Source organism: Taudactylus pleione, unplaced genomic scaffold (assembly GCF_031769625.1).
Source record: "Taudactylus pleione unplaced genomic scaffold, aTauple2 ptg000190l, whole genome shotgun sequence".
Classification (NCBI taxonomy): Eukaryota; Metazoa; Chordata; class Amphibia; order Anura; family Myobatrachidae; genus Taudactylus; species Taudactylus pleione.
In genome coordinates, this window is record NW_028284592.1 from 12,157 (window position 1) to 27,736 (window position 15,580).

Here is a 15,580-nt window from a genome sequence, read left to right on the forward strand (position 1 = left end):
CCAAACACTGAACTAGGTGCCCCTTACACTGCCCCATTACAATAAAGCTTTGTTCATGCCAGGGAATCAAGCTACAGATAATATGAGGGGATCTGTTTATCAGGAACATTTCTGCTATAATCCTCTCGTGATTTTGTCAGTTTATTATCTGAATACTGGAGTCCTTAAATCTTTCTGGAGACTTCCTCAGGGGCATACAAGCCCTATACTCCTCTCAACACCCTCATTTGCGTAGTTTCAGTCAGCAATGACATTAGACATGGATGCCCACAGTAGTAAATTAAGCATATATTTAATCACGTGAGGTTACCTATACATCACGTGGAAAAATAATGAGTCAAGCTGTTACGGAACCTCACAGCCAAAATATTAAATAATCTAACCCACATTTCTAATTTACCTTGTTGAAAGGAATTCCATACTTCTTTAGTATTGAAGGAGATATAAGTGTCATTTTGTGTCGTAGGAAAGCATCACATCCTTGACAACTACTGGGAAAGAAACCTACATGGCAAAAGCAAAAAAAAAAAAAAAAAAAGTTATATATATATATATATATATATATATATATATATATATGCAAACATACTATAACATTTTTAGGCATTTAATTTAAAACTCAAAACTAAAAAATACCACTATAAAAGCTCTTAAAATTATATATTTATGCATAATATTACAAATACATTTACACAGGTAGGAATAAAATGTTTGTGTTAAAAAACACAAAATGAGTCACTCAATGTATATTTAAAGCCGAATGTAAAAAAAAAAAACCAAAACAAAAAAATCAAAACAAATTGATAAAACGTATTGACAGCAATTTTAATAAAAAGAACAAATAAAATAAAAGCACACTATAGTATCACAAATAAAAAAAAATTAAATCCATCACTGGTCAGTTAACATTTATTTTAACTACTGAAACAAGATTACTTGTGAAGAATCAGGGCCTGATTCAGCAAGGATCAAAATTGAAAGCTGCACGCAGGCAGCTTTGCAGTGCGATCCTTGCAATCATGCAAATGCAGCAGGAGGTGTATGACATCCCCTGCTGCATTTGCGATCCCAGCACTGCGAAGGAGTGCTGGGATCACCATCGTTGGTCGTGATGGTGGACCGCGCCGGGTGGGCAGCCGGCCAGCCAGCTGAGTAAGCCTCAGCTAACTCAGGCTGGTCGGCTTGCGAGCCCAACAGACTGCGTACAACAATACAGTCCCTGGGCTGGCCACTCCTGGAAAACGGGGCGGACATACCCAGTTTCCGGGAATGCCAGCTGACCCCGCCCCTACATCGCCCCTTAAATGCCTCTGCCTGTCAATGAAGCAGATGCATTCAAGGGCTAGCGTGCGTGTGAGCAGGACCCATTCTGCACACTCGCAGAATGGGTCCTGTGCATGCTGAGTTTCCCGATAATCGGGAATCTATTCAGCAGTGTACTGCTGAATTAGCCCCTCAGTTACTACTGAAAATCCACAACATGAAAACATATCTGATGTGCAACATAATCCTGGTTATGAACAGGTCATCTTCATCTGCACCTATTCCTGTATATTGTGTAGAAAAAGTAGGTCTTCCAAATTGTAGGGCAGATGGCAGGGAGGTAATTGACTGGCTAATGTTTACTTATAGCTAATGTACAAGTTGTTAATATGCATGGTTTTGTTGCTTGGAACACTGATCGAAGACTGGGGTCTGTTTATAACCCTACAGGTTGTCAGGCTTACAGGCCAAGGAGAGACAAGGTGACAAATCTTTTTACTAGCCAGTTGTAAGAATTGTACATGTCTGTTGACACAGGCCTGGTCTCGGAACTTCAAACAGGATGGAGTGAGAATGGAGTGAGAAATTAACTAAATTAACTCTGTTCATGTTACCAGGATACCCTGTGTTAGTCACCTAAACAATTATTTCTGATCTGTGAAGGGTTAACACTATAAATAAAAAATATAGTGGTCGCTCACATCAGCTTAATGATATTGCACAGGTGCTTGTAAAGGGCGGGGTTTACTCTGAACCAAAGAAGAAAAAAGTATTCCCCTCCAGCACACGGCATGATAATAGAAATTCAGAGGTATTAGTTGCATACATTTGCAAATATATGATTAAGTTCTGAGAGGCATGAAGGGAGCCAGCATTTGGAGGATGTGCTGGTCCATATAGTGCCATTTGGAGGTTTCTGGGGTACCTCCTAGGTGAGTCAGCTCTCGGCTTATATATGTGCTGTTATTATGCAGCACATTAATATGTAATTATATGACCCAGAGTGGGTGCTACTATTAGGTAGCATTAATTATTTTGGGGTAAGCGTTTGAGCGTGGGGCCAAAGGAGTTGCTCTGGCTGGGCCTTTGTCAGGGCATCACCACTTAATTCACATAGAAAGGTGATGAAAAAGTATCTGTTTGTTTATTTAAGTAATTTTAATTTTTCTTATTATATTAACACTTATTGATTATCTTTACACATCTATACTTTACTCTTCACTATCACCTTCTTTCCCTTTTCGTGTGGTGACCTGGGGATGGTCCTTGGTTGGATTCTATTGGGGTGCCCTGCGCCTCAGATATGAACCCCTTAATATGTTAGGGACGCCGGTATAGAGAAGGTCGGCGCTTAATCATATATTTGCAAATGTATGCAACTAATACCTCTGAATTTCTATTATCATGTAGGATTCAAGTATTTTTTGCTGGTATTGTTGCAGTGTGCTGGAGGGAATACTTTTTTCTTCTGTGGTTAAGAGTTAACACTATCCCAAGGGGGGAGTGACCAAGAGCAGCCGGCGAAAGGGTATAAAAATGTGTGGTTGATATGAAACACGGGGTAGTACTTGTGAGGAGGCGAAGTCACACCAGGGTGCGACCATATCTTTAGGAAGAGACCTCACTTCTGCCATCGTTTGGCCCTGTCGAGGTGATCCGAATGGCGATTCTTCCCTTGTTTGTTATTTTCTTTTATTTCTTGAAATTGTGAGTAGCTGGTGTGACCTTTTAAAATTATCATCACCTTTGTAACTTTTTTGTAACATAAGAATTGAAGATATTCTTGGAATTAAATACTTAAAATTCTGGTTCTGTGTTCTTAGACCCAAGGCCTCGTGTGACCCATGTTACCCATTTTCCTATGTGTTCATAATTGTGTGTGCAGGTAAGGGCAAAGGCTTGTGTTTAGCACTAAAGTTCTTCCTTTGCTGGTGGCAGTGACTGTTTGAGTAACCACATGTGCTGAGGTAACCAGTAAAGTCACGCGTGGCGATTCTTAGGTTAGCATTCTTGAAGGGTCGGCCAGCAGCACCGTGATATGATATATCCAAAATACAGTACTGCCATTGATATGGATAAACCATGTTACATGAAGAGAGTCAGGAATAGACATACAAACTCTTAGAACATCTAAAACTTTGAGAGCAACACATCAACTGTGAAGGAGATTTAACAACCAACAGAACATGTAATCGAGCAACTTGGGGTTGTACAGTTTGGTTTCAGTGGGTATAAGAGGTGCACACCAAGAAGCATAGATAAACCCAGTGCCATAATTTTGCTGCAAAGGCCTCAGAAGCAACTGATGTTAGAGCTCCAAGAAAGACAGGAGAATGCATGCAATGCAACTGTGGGGACTTGGAGCTAGAAATCCCTTGTGAATACAGGTGCTGTGAGATGGTCAAAACTGACTGGAAATGAAAGTTAATAACACTATAGGAACAAAAAAAGGTCTAAAATGACATGATTTTAGCAGTTTTTATACATTTTGAAAGAAATCCAAAACTAAAATGAACCAAAAACACTTAAGGGTGGTTTTGGCAAAACCAAAACACGGGGGACCGCACACATCTCTACTTTCCATTGCCATGTTAAAAAGTAAAGTATGAGGTGTGTCCTGGAAGCATGGACCTGCACCACTGCAACCTATTCTATCTATCCACTATAGTATGGGGACATCTCTGACAATACTGTCTTCCTGCACCACACTACTGGACTACGCTCACCTGTACAGTAGGAGTTGGGAGCCATTCTTCGCTGCATATCTCAGTGGGTAAAGCCTACTCTCCTGCTGGAAGTCAGAGGGCTCGATTGCAGGCCCTGACATCGGTGGCCACTCTCCTGGCAGCCGCGTCAGTCTCCAACTCTCCCTGGTGTCCCTTTATTATCCATACGTCCTTAATAAACAGTTAGGAAGTCCCCATCAGACTTCATGGGCCACCCTGTTTGTGGCTTGTACAGGTGATAATTAGCTGTTGTCTAAATTTGCAGATGGCAGCCACTGGGGATCTGATCCAGTAGCTGGATTTTGTTACATCTCCTTCTTGTGGGTGGACACTCCCTATCCAGGGTGGAATCTTTATGCTTGGTAATTGCAGGAGCCTGTGGAAAGCAGACTTTCTTTGCACTGACTGGAAACAGTGAAGTGTGTTACAATTCTAGACTCCCTTCCTGCATCTGTCTGGGAATGTGCATCCTCGCTCTTTGAGTGCCCTACCTATCTGGGGGTGTTTTCTGGGCTTAATTTACGAAGCAGCACATCGGGTTGCGGGTGAAAATTTAAAACGGCACATGCAGTAAGTATAAAGCCCAACGTGCTTTACACTGACTGTGGGTGGTGTTTAAAATTTTCACCTGCAACCTGCCAGGAAGCTTAGTAAATAAAGCCCCTAGTATGTTTCACCAGGCCATAGAGGTGCCCTGTATTTATCTACTGTGTGGGCCTGCTAGCATAAAAATCTATATTTGTTCAAGTATTATGGCATCTCACCACTTGCTTGATTTATCTCTTCCCTGCCTAGTTTCTATCATATACCTCTTGGTGCAAGTCAGCATTTTCACCTCAGAGGCTGCACTACAGTACTCCCCTAAAAAGTCTAAAGTTTACAGAAAGGTTCCACCTTTTAATTTCTTCAAAACACCTGCCTCTCATCTCAACCAGCTAAAATTCATACACTAATTAACTCTTCCCAAGATCCTGCGCTGAATACAGCAATTACACTGCACAAAATGTTATAACTTCTGGGAGAACTTAATAGTGAAACTTTCTTGGAATTAATGTCCTCTATCAGAGAACTGCAATATGATGTTCATGCACTCAGAGGCCGCATGGAATATTTGGAAAATAAAATGTGGGAGTTGGTAGTCTTGGAGTTGGTGATCCCATTTAATTTCTGAGACAACTCAAGCAGAACTTAAAGCCCTCTGAGATAAAGTTGAGAAATGAAAGACAGATCTTGAAGAAACAGCATTAAGATATGTGATGAAGTTATTCTGGCTCTTACTAGCTGACATAGTGGATTCACAACTTCTTCTGGATCATACGCATATCCTCCCTAAAGCTTCTTGATTACCTGATGGGTCACCAAGATACACTTAGGAGATTACATTACTATTATTTGAAAAAAAAAAAAACAGTCCCCAGAGCATCCATTAATCTGATTTGACTGTCTCCGTACTGGCCAACCTCCAACACTATGACATTCTAGAAAGTGGTTAGGTTGGCAAAGAGGAATTTTTTTGTTCATGTAACATCTGCCCTGCAGAATGCTCAGATCCCATACAGATGGGACTTCCCCATTAACCTGATCATTTTTCACAATGGTTCTACAGCTGTCCTTCTTTCACTGGAGGAGGGAGTTTAAAGATCTCTTTGCATGCAAGATCCCCTGTGATAACATAGCGCTGGAACACTGCCACCCATTACAGAAGGACTGGTCTATAGCTGGACCAAACTGACACTGCTCTCTGGCCTTTTGAATTTGGCAGTGGTTTTCCTTACTCCACTTTCTCTCTATTTCTAACCTCATCGTGAACATGGTTCGGACTTCCATTTCATATGTGCCTTTGCTATTTCCTGTGGAGTCCATCTCAGGTTTTTCTATTGTTCAGTTCTTGTGCCCGTTTATTTTACTGAAGCTCTCTAATATGATTCAAAACTTTGCATTGTTTAAGTTTGTTGGTGGGAGACATAGCTATTACGCTATTGGACTCATCATTTCGCTAGCTATTGCGTCCCCCCTGTTTTTGCCCCTTCTTTTTCCATCTCTCCCTCCCTTTCTATGTTCCACTTTTTTTTCTCTTTATGTTTTTCAATGCATGTTGGAAGCAGCATCCATTGGCTCTGCTTAGAATGTTGTCACCAGATTCTAGCATCATGCTGCATTTCTCCTCCTGTTGCATGCCTGGAATTCCTGCGGTATCTTACCTGTTTCAAGAAGCTCAGCAGGTTCCTAGATTGGCCGATGCCATACAGGAAACCAAAGGTTTCCCACATCTGGGCTTTCAGTGGCTGGTCACCTCTAAAGTGCTCCTTGCATCCCTCCTTCAGCCAGCTGGCAGTTCCACATACAGACTGTGTGCAGGGATATCTTTATATAGCAGGAAAGAGTACTCTGCATCAGTGCAACTTGGCTTGTGTATATTACAAACGGCGGCTTACCCTCTGCTATTTTACTACACATAAGGTTGACACTGTAAGGGTGCAGGAAACACATTTTGCTCAAGCCTTCCAGCAGTAACCCAAAAGCTATTTTGCCAACAGCCCTGTGAGAAAGGAGGAAGTAGCGACTGATCATTTTTAGAAAGCTTTGTAGGGTAGTCCAGTAAATTTGTAAAGTGTCTGTGCTATGTTTGGGGGACTTTAACGTGGTGATTAACTCTAGAATGGACCGTTTCTGTGTCTGCCTGTCCCTCACACTTGTTTAATCCCTCTATTGGCCTGTTGGAGGGGTGGTGAACAATTCACCGTACAGTTACAGATGTGTCCTAATACAGTGTTGCTGAACTCGCGACGGTGTTGCCTGGTCACGGACGACTCTGCCACTCCGAGGGCTTTTCTCGCTAACAATGTGCATCTTATTCACATAATTAGAACATATGTGAGCTAATACTACATTGCTTTTTGCACTGATCAATTTGATGTGCGACATTTGTACTTCGACAACTGATTATCTGTGTAAGAATGGCTCCAATGTGAGCAGCAGCAGTTTTTCTCATACCATGTTCCGTTGTGTTTCATCTCCAACTTTGTACGTATTTAAAAACGAATTCCTGTTCGGTTAAAGTCGCCGCCTAGTGTCTCTAGTACACTGTGAGAGGTGCTTCACTGCGTCTGCGATGAGAATAAGATGGGAAAAATATGGTGCTCTACACCTATAGGAAAGTCTCAGTCATGCTGCGCGCGTCACACCATATGGCATTTAGTCGTTAGGTGTATAAGAACACATCTGTAGGGATTATACATATTTTTCTGCTGTCCACAGGTCATACTCTAATTGTTTAAGCCCTATCTGATAAATTTACTTTACAGCAAAATACAGCTGCCAATAGTTTTCCCTAAGCCTTGTTCAGACCAACTTCCAACTAAACCCTGGAGATTAGATATCCACCTTCTAGCTACCTTAGAGGCGAAACCGGCTTTGCAATCTTCTCTGGACAACTTCCTCCATAACGGTTATGATACTCCTGAACAATTGCATAAAACCTCTAAAACATTGGGTCCTGTGGTGAGGACTGAACCTAACAGTTCATGTTTTCCAGGTCTCCTCACAGAATCACAAGTGAAATAATTAGCTCCACGTGTGGATCTTTTAAAATGTGTGAGTAATGAACAGAACTCTTTTGGGGTCCTGAGGACAGAGTTTGACAACCACTACTCTAGAACCACGATACAGAGGTCATCTGCCTATAACAACTGCCCTTTTCCAAAACAGAGACACATTCATCGGTATGGAGATGCCGCCAGGTCTTAAACTCAGGATAGTAGGCATTTATAAAATAAACAGGTGATCACAGGGTTAATGATTAGTAGAACACAAAATACAAGTACAAGGAGAATGTATAATTAAACTTGTGTTTTTTGACAATAACAGCCGGAGCTATATAATAGCTAGCTTGATCATGGCAACTGCAAACAAATTACACTTTCCAATATTATAGTAAGACAATACTTAACAATCGGTGATGCAGGAAGCAGGAGACGATGGATCAAACTGGATTAGCATTAGCAGACAAGAATTCAGGATACCAGCAGTACAGACAGAGCCAGCCCTAGCAGGTTTGATGCCCTAGGCAAAATTTTGGCTGGTGCCCCCTAGCAGATAATCCCACCAGCAAAAACAAACAAAAAAAAAAATTATAACAAAATATCCAGGTGCGGCATTCGGCAGATTTAGTAATCAAAACAAAGAAACTTGTTCCTTAAGCAACGTTTCTGGCTTTATTTGCCCGTTTCCAGGTATTTATATGTAGCCTGAAGACAGGCAAATAAAGCCCAAAACATTGCTTAAGGAGCAAGTGTCTTTGTTTTGATTACTAAGTCCGCCAAGTGCTGTACCTGGATATATGTTGAATATTTGTTAGAAGCGAGCACCACGGCATTGCCTTACTGAGGAAGGAGCATGCTGAGCCAAATGCAGTTATATATATAATATATATATATATATATATATATATATATATATATTTTTTTTTTTTATATAAATAAAGTCACTGGAGCCGGCACTCCACATTACCAAATTATACTTGCCCGGGTGCCATCTGAGGTGAAAAAACCTGATGTATGGATATGTAGAAGGCAGCGGCAATCACAGGACTTCGTAAATAAGACTCAGGTACACAAACGGTGTATACATTTCGACGTTTCAGTCGGTGAGGACTTTTATCAAGAATACAACAGTGATACAAAGTACATACCTTTATAGGACTGTGTAACAGTGGTAAAGTGCTATCCGCGCCCCTCATGTTGGTCGCCGGGTGAATGACGTCATCAGCGTGCGGCCGGACCGTCACGTTACACGTGACATCGGGCGTGTCACGCTAAGAAGGATGACGCCCACCCACCGGCAAACACAATGGGCAGGAGGCGGAGTGTATGCAAATGGTCACCAAGGAGACAATATAAACATCAACATGATGAACAAGTGAAATCCAGCAATATGATAAGTGCATCAAAGTACACCAGATACCAACTAGTGTGAATATTGAATATACATACAAATAAATATAGGTGAACATATCCATAGGTGCTAACAAGACATAACTAATACAACATATAACATACAAACTGCAGTAGTCATCTGGTCCATAATGTAAAGGAATAACGCAGCACAATTTAAGATGATGCAATGAATAACAGGACTGGATATAACAATAGTCCCGCAACAAAGCTGGATCAAACCAATAAAGCCTGGAGGTAAAAAAGAAAAATAAACCCTGTACAATGTACAGGTGCCACCTGTACTACGGAGATGCATATAAAGAACCTTGCACATATAAATAAATGTGTATACATGTAGGATAATGTAATGGGGCAATGGTGCAGCCCTATAAAGGAATTAGCCTGTAATGAGCAAAGGACCTCTCCACATAAAGTGTGAAAAAGACCTAAATGACCGACAGAGGTAGGGAGAGGCAAAAGTTGGAAAGGAATTCAACCTGTGTATGATTTACAAAACCTGGTATTCCAAGGGAGTCGCCCACCCTAGTACTGACCAGGCCAAACACTGATTCGCTTCCAAGATCGAACGGGATCGGGCTTATCCAGTGTGAGTATGTAAGTAAACCTAAAGAATAACCAACAGCCTCTCCGACAGTCATGACCTCTAAAGTGGGTCATAGATCACACACATAGGGTGGAACCTAGGTCCAAAGACAAAAATAGGCATAGAACCAATCAAAAAGTTAAAACAAGAAATATTAATGTCCAACAACATATAGTTATATACTTCTCAAACTCAAAGGCAGGCAAGTTATCAGAAAAATGTCAATAGCCTATCAGAAAAATGACAAATGACTGAACATGTAATGGATCAATATAAGCAGATACTGTAAAAAACATGAGGATGAATAAATGACAACATGAGACCACCAGGAACCATGGGTAGGATTCACAGAAAGCAGGCAAAAGATAATCTTATTGAGCCCCAAAGGTGTAACCATATTCATGTTGTGTATCCAACGTGCCTCTAACTGTAACAAGCGCTTGTCTCTGTCACCGCCTCTCTTGGTGGTAGGTACGTGATCAACAACCTTGTGTCTCAAAGTGGCTAGTGAATGTTTAAATTCTTTAAAATGTCTCGCCACAGGCTGATCATTGTCCTTTCCTTCAAGTGCTTGTCTGATGGCCGTGCGATGTTGCGCCATCCTGATCCTCATTGTGCACGATGTTTTGCCGATATAGGCTAAGCCACACGGACACCAGATGATGTAAATGACAAATTTGCTCATGCAATTTAGGACATGCCTGATGGGAATACGTCTACCTGAGTGCGGGTGAACAACATAGGAGCCAGTTTCCATATGTCTGTATGTAGTGCAGCCGATGCATTTATAACATCCAGGTTTGCGAGTTAAAAAATTGGAACCCTGTGGATCTTCAAACGTAGAGATGTCATTCTGTACCAGCCATTCTTTCAAGTTTTTACCTCTCCTATAACCCATCATAATTCTAGAAAAGTATAATGGTTTGAGGTTACTGTCAGTGTTGACTACTGGCCAAAGCTTTTTGACAGTAGAATTAATAAAGTTACTTGTAGTGTTGTACTGAGAGATAAACATGGTAGGTGGTTTGTGAAGTCTATCAGATGATCGTTCATTTTGGCTGTCGTTACATTTCATGAGAACTCTGGACTTAGCTTTAAGAAGTTCTGCTTCATTATAACCACGGTTCAAGAATTTTTTCATCATATAATCCATTTGTTCACTAGCCATCTTGCTGTCACTAGTGATTCGCTTAATGCGCAAAAATTGGGAGTATGGTAAACTCTTCTTAAGTGGTGTTGGATGGTGACTCTCAGCATGCAGCAAAGTGTTGCAGTCAGTTGGTTTTGTGTATAAATTTGTAGTCAAAGATGAGCCAGACCAACTGATGTTGACGTCCAGATAATGTACATTCTGTGTGCTGCATTCATAGGTGAATTTGATGTGTTCATGCATTAAATTTATTTGTTCCATCGCTGTAGAGAATTGTGCCGAAGTCCCAGACCAAATAACAAAAATATCATCTATGTATCTGATGAAATATACAAGATGTTTGTTGAATTCCGGGTTTGATAGAAATAACATTTGTTCAATCTTGAACATATAGACATTGGCGAATGAAGGTGCTACATGGGAGACCTACCTAATAATCTGATACAGATTATTCTAGTGCCGCTAATTCTTCCCATAGTGACACAGATAACATTCTCACTCCAGTGTCCCAGAAACTCCCTTTAGGGGTATCCACGCGTGCTCAAAGAGGTGGAGGGCCCGCACGCGACGTGGAGGGCGGGGTAGGAGATCGAGGAAAAAGACCCTACAAAAAGATAACATATTTGTCAATCTTTCCAGTAAAACAATAACTGATGCTGAAATGAGTCTCTTAAACAGAGGGTTATCCTTTGTGCCCACATGTAAATTTGACAGTTTCCTTTGGAAACAAGATCTGCGGAAATTTCACCGTAACCTAAAACTTAAAGAATTTTATGCTACTAAAAACTCTGACACGTCAGCCTATTCCAAAGGACCGATTGAGAGTACATCCACCTTTGAACCCCAATCATTTAATGCGTCCATTAAGAGCTTTATAAGGTTGGTAGACCATCATGCCACCTTAGAGACCAAACATAGCCCTAAATCACACTTTAATCTCAGCAAAGACGAATTTCATGCCTTACGTGCATTAAGTAATGATAAGAACATTGTGATTCGCTCTGCCGATAAGGGACGGAGCAGTGGTTCTGCAAGACATTGGCGCTTATAAATATGAGATTTACCGACAACTGTCCGATGAACAAGTCTACATGAAATTAGAAAGTGATCCCACCAATCTCTATAAACTAGAGCTCGATCAAATCCTTGATGATGCGATCTCCAACAACTGGCTTGATAACAATTTTTGCCAGAATCTTAAAACTGCCAAACCCGTTGTGCCTTTGATTTATACTTTGCCCAAAATACATAAGTCCCTTATTTCCCCGCCAGGACGACCCATTATATCCGCCAGAGGATCTTTATTTAGTGTAGTATCTAAATTTTTGGATTTTTATGTCCAGCCTTTACTGACAAGTGAACCTACTTTTTTGAAGGATACCAATTCCTTTATTGATAAATTACTTCAATTACAGGATCTACCAACACAACCTTTACTTTGCACAATTGATGTAGTGGCATTGTACACTAGCATCCCTCATTCACAGGGGTTGGAATACATGAAAACCTTTTTGGAGTCCAAACATGAGTATACTGGACCTAACATTGAGTTATTCATTTTACTCCTAGAAAAAACCCTCAAAAGGAATTATTTTTTCTTTGATAATGGTTTCTACCTGCAGAAGAAAGGATGCGCAATGGGGTCCCATGTAGCACCTTCATTCGCCAATGTCTATATGTTCAAGATTGAACAAATGTTATTTCTATCAAACCCGGAATTCAACAAACATCTTGTATATTTCATCAGATACATAGATGATATTTTTGTTATTTGGTCTGGGACTTCGGCACAATTCTCTACAGCGATGGAACAAATAAATTTAATGCATGAACACATCAAATTCACCTATGAATGCAGCACACAGAATGTACATTATCTGGATGTCAACATCAGTTGGTCTGGCTCATCTTTGACTACAAATTTATACACAAAACCAACTGACTGCAACACTTTGCTGCATGCTGAGAGTCACCATCCAACACCACTTAAGAAGAGTTTACCATACTCCCAATTTTTGCGCATTAAGCGAATCACTAGTGACAGCAAGATGGCTAGTGAACAAATGGATTACATGATGAAAAAATTCTTGAACCGTGGTTATAATGAAGCAGAACTTCTTAAAGCTAAGTCCAGAGTTCTCATGAAATGTAACGATAGCCAAAATGAACGATCATCTGATAGACTTCACAAACCACCTACCATGTTTATCTCTCAGTACAACACTACAAGTAACTTTATTAATTCTACTGTCAAAAAGCTTTGGCCAGTAGTCAACACTGACAGTAACCTCAAACCATTATACTCTTCTAGAATTATGATGGGTTATAGGAGAGGTAAAAACTTGAAAGAATGGCTGGTACATAATGACATCTCTACGTTTGAAGATCCACAGGGTTCCAATTTTTTAACTCGCAAACCTGGATGTTATAAATGCATCGGCTGCACTACATGCAGACATATGGAAACTGGCTCCTATGTTGTTCACCCGCACTCAGGTAGATCTATTCCCATCAGGCATGTCTTAAATTGCATGAGCAAATTTGTCATTTACATCATCTGGTGTCCGTGTGGCTTAGCCTATATCGGCAAAACATCGTGCACAATGAGGATCAGGATGGCGCAACATCGCACGGCCATCAGACAAGCGCTTGAAGGAAAGGACAACGATCAGCCTGTGGCGAGACATTTTAAAGAATTTAAACATTCACTAGCCACTTTGAGACACAAGGTTGTTGCTCACGTACCTACCACCAAGAGAGGCAGTGACAGAGACAAGCGCTTGTTACAGTTAGAGGCACGTTGGATACACAACATGAATATGGTTACACCTTTGGGGCTCAATGAGACATTATCTTTTGCCTGCTTTCTGTGAATCATACCCATGGTTCCTGGTGGTCTCATGTTGTCATTTATTCATCCTCATGTTTTTTACAGTATCTGCTTATATTGATCCATTACATGTTCAGTCATTTGTCATTTTTCTGATAGGCTATTGACATTTTTCTGATAACTTGCCTGCCTTTGAGTTTGAGAAGTATATAACTATATGTTGTTGGACATTAATATTTCTTGTTTTAACTTTTCGATTGGTTCTATGCCTATTTTTGTCTTTGGACCTAGGTTCCACTCTATGTGTGTGATCTATGACCCACTTTAGAGGTCATGACTGTCGGAGAGGCTGTTGGTTATTCTTTAGGTTTACTTACATACTCACACTGGATAAGCCCGATCCCGTTCGATCTTGGAAGCGAATCAGTGTTTGGCCTGGTCAGTATTAGGGTGGGCGACTCCCTTGGAATACCAGGTTTTGTAAATCATACACAGGTTGAATTCCTTTCCAACTTTTGCCTCTCCCTACCTCTGTCGGTCATTTAGGTCTTTTTCACACTTTATGTGGAGAGGTCCTTTGCTCATTACAGGCTAATTCCTTTATAGGGCTGCACCATTGCCCCATTATATTATCCTACATGTATACACATTTATTTATATGTGCAAGGTTCTTTATATGCATCTCCGTAGTAAAGGTGGCACCTGTACATTGTACATGGTTTATTTTTCTTTTTTTACCTCCAGGCTTTATTGGTTTGATCCAGCTTTGTTGCGGGACTATTGTTAATATCCAGTCCTGTTATTCATTGCATCATCTTAAATTGTGCTACGTTATTCCTTTACATTATGGACCAGATGACTACTGCAGTTTGTATGTTATATGTTGTATTAGTTATGTCTTGTTAGCACCTATGGATATGTTCACCTATATTTATTTGTATGTATATTCAATATTCACACTAGTTGGTATCTGGTGTACTTTGATGCACTTATCATATTGCTGGATTTCACTTGTTCATCATGTTGATGTTTATATTGTCTCCTTGGTGACCATTTGCATACACTCCGCCTCCTGCCCTATTGTGTTTGCCGGTGGGTGGGCGTCATCCTTCTTAGCGTGACACACCCGATGTCACGTGTAACGTGACGGTCCGGCCGCACGCTGATGACGTCATTCACCCGGCGACCAACATGAGGGGCGCGGATAGCACTTTACCACTGTTACACAGTCCTATAAAGGTATCACTGTAGTATTCTTGATAAAAGTCCTCACCGACTGAAACGTCAAAACGTATACACCGTTTGTGTACCTGAGTCTTATTTACGAAGTCCTGTGAGTGCCGCTGCCTTCTACATATCTATCTATCTCTATCTCTATATATATATATATATATATATATATATATATATATATATATATACACATACATACACATACACACACATATATATATATATACACATACACACACACACACACACACATATATATATATATATATATAAATAATCGGTAAGGGGGGGAGGCGGCGATCTAGGGGTCTTATATAAACAGGTAACAAAGCCTCCAACAGAAAAACAAACAAACACATTTGGCCCAACAGGAAAAAATAAAATACATTAGCCAACATAGGAAAAAAAAACTGAACACATTGGCACAGATAGGACTTTTTTTTTATTTTTTCAAACTGGCTCCAACAATACTTAAAGAATAAAACACATATGCTTCACTTCACATGAAAAAGACAGACGCATACAAGCAGGGCTACATAGAGAGACACACAGAAGATGAAGACTATGGTTAAATCAACTGTGCTGGAATACATGTTGGGTGAAATGGTTGGTGATCCATATGTAACACAGTGGATGGTGAGTGTAGGTGGTATGCAATAAGCTTTTTGGACATATAGCCCTCCCTAGACCATCAATTACATGAAGTTGAACACCTACATCTAACCATTCTAGACCTAACCTCTCTCACATGCCCACCCCTTCAATTGCATGGTATACCTTCCCACCAGATTTTCCCTCAAAATTCTGTCTGACCTACATGGCCCCAGGTTCCCCCTGACA

General features: G+C 40.6%; 1 protein-coding gene across 1 annotated transcript in view; it reads right to left on the reverse strand.

Moving 5' to 3' along the window:
* Positions 1-400: 400 nt before the first annotated feature.
* The window catches only part of LOC148519328 (lysine-specific demethylase 4C-like), a gene marked incomplete at its 3' end in the record, with an annotated part of 174,882 nt that continues 159,702 nt past the window's right edge, over positions 401-15,580 (reverse strand). The window contains exon 7 of the mRNA XM_088476617.1: positions 401-504. Coding sequence (XP_088332743.1) covers positions 401-504 — 104 coding nt within the window. The remainder of the gene's footprint in view (positions 505-15,580) is intronic.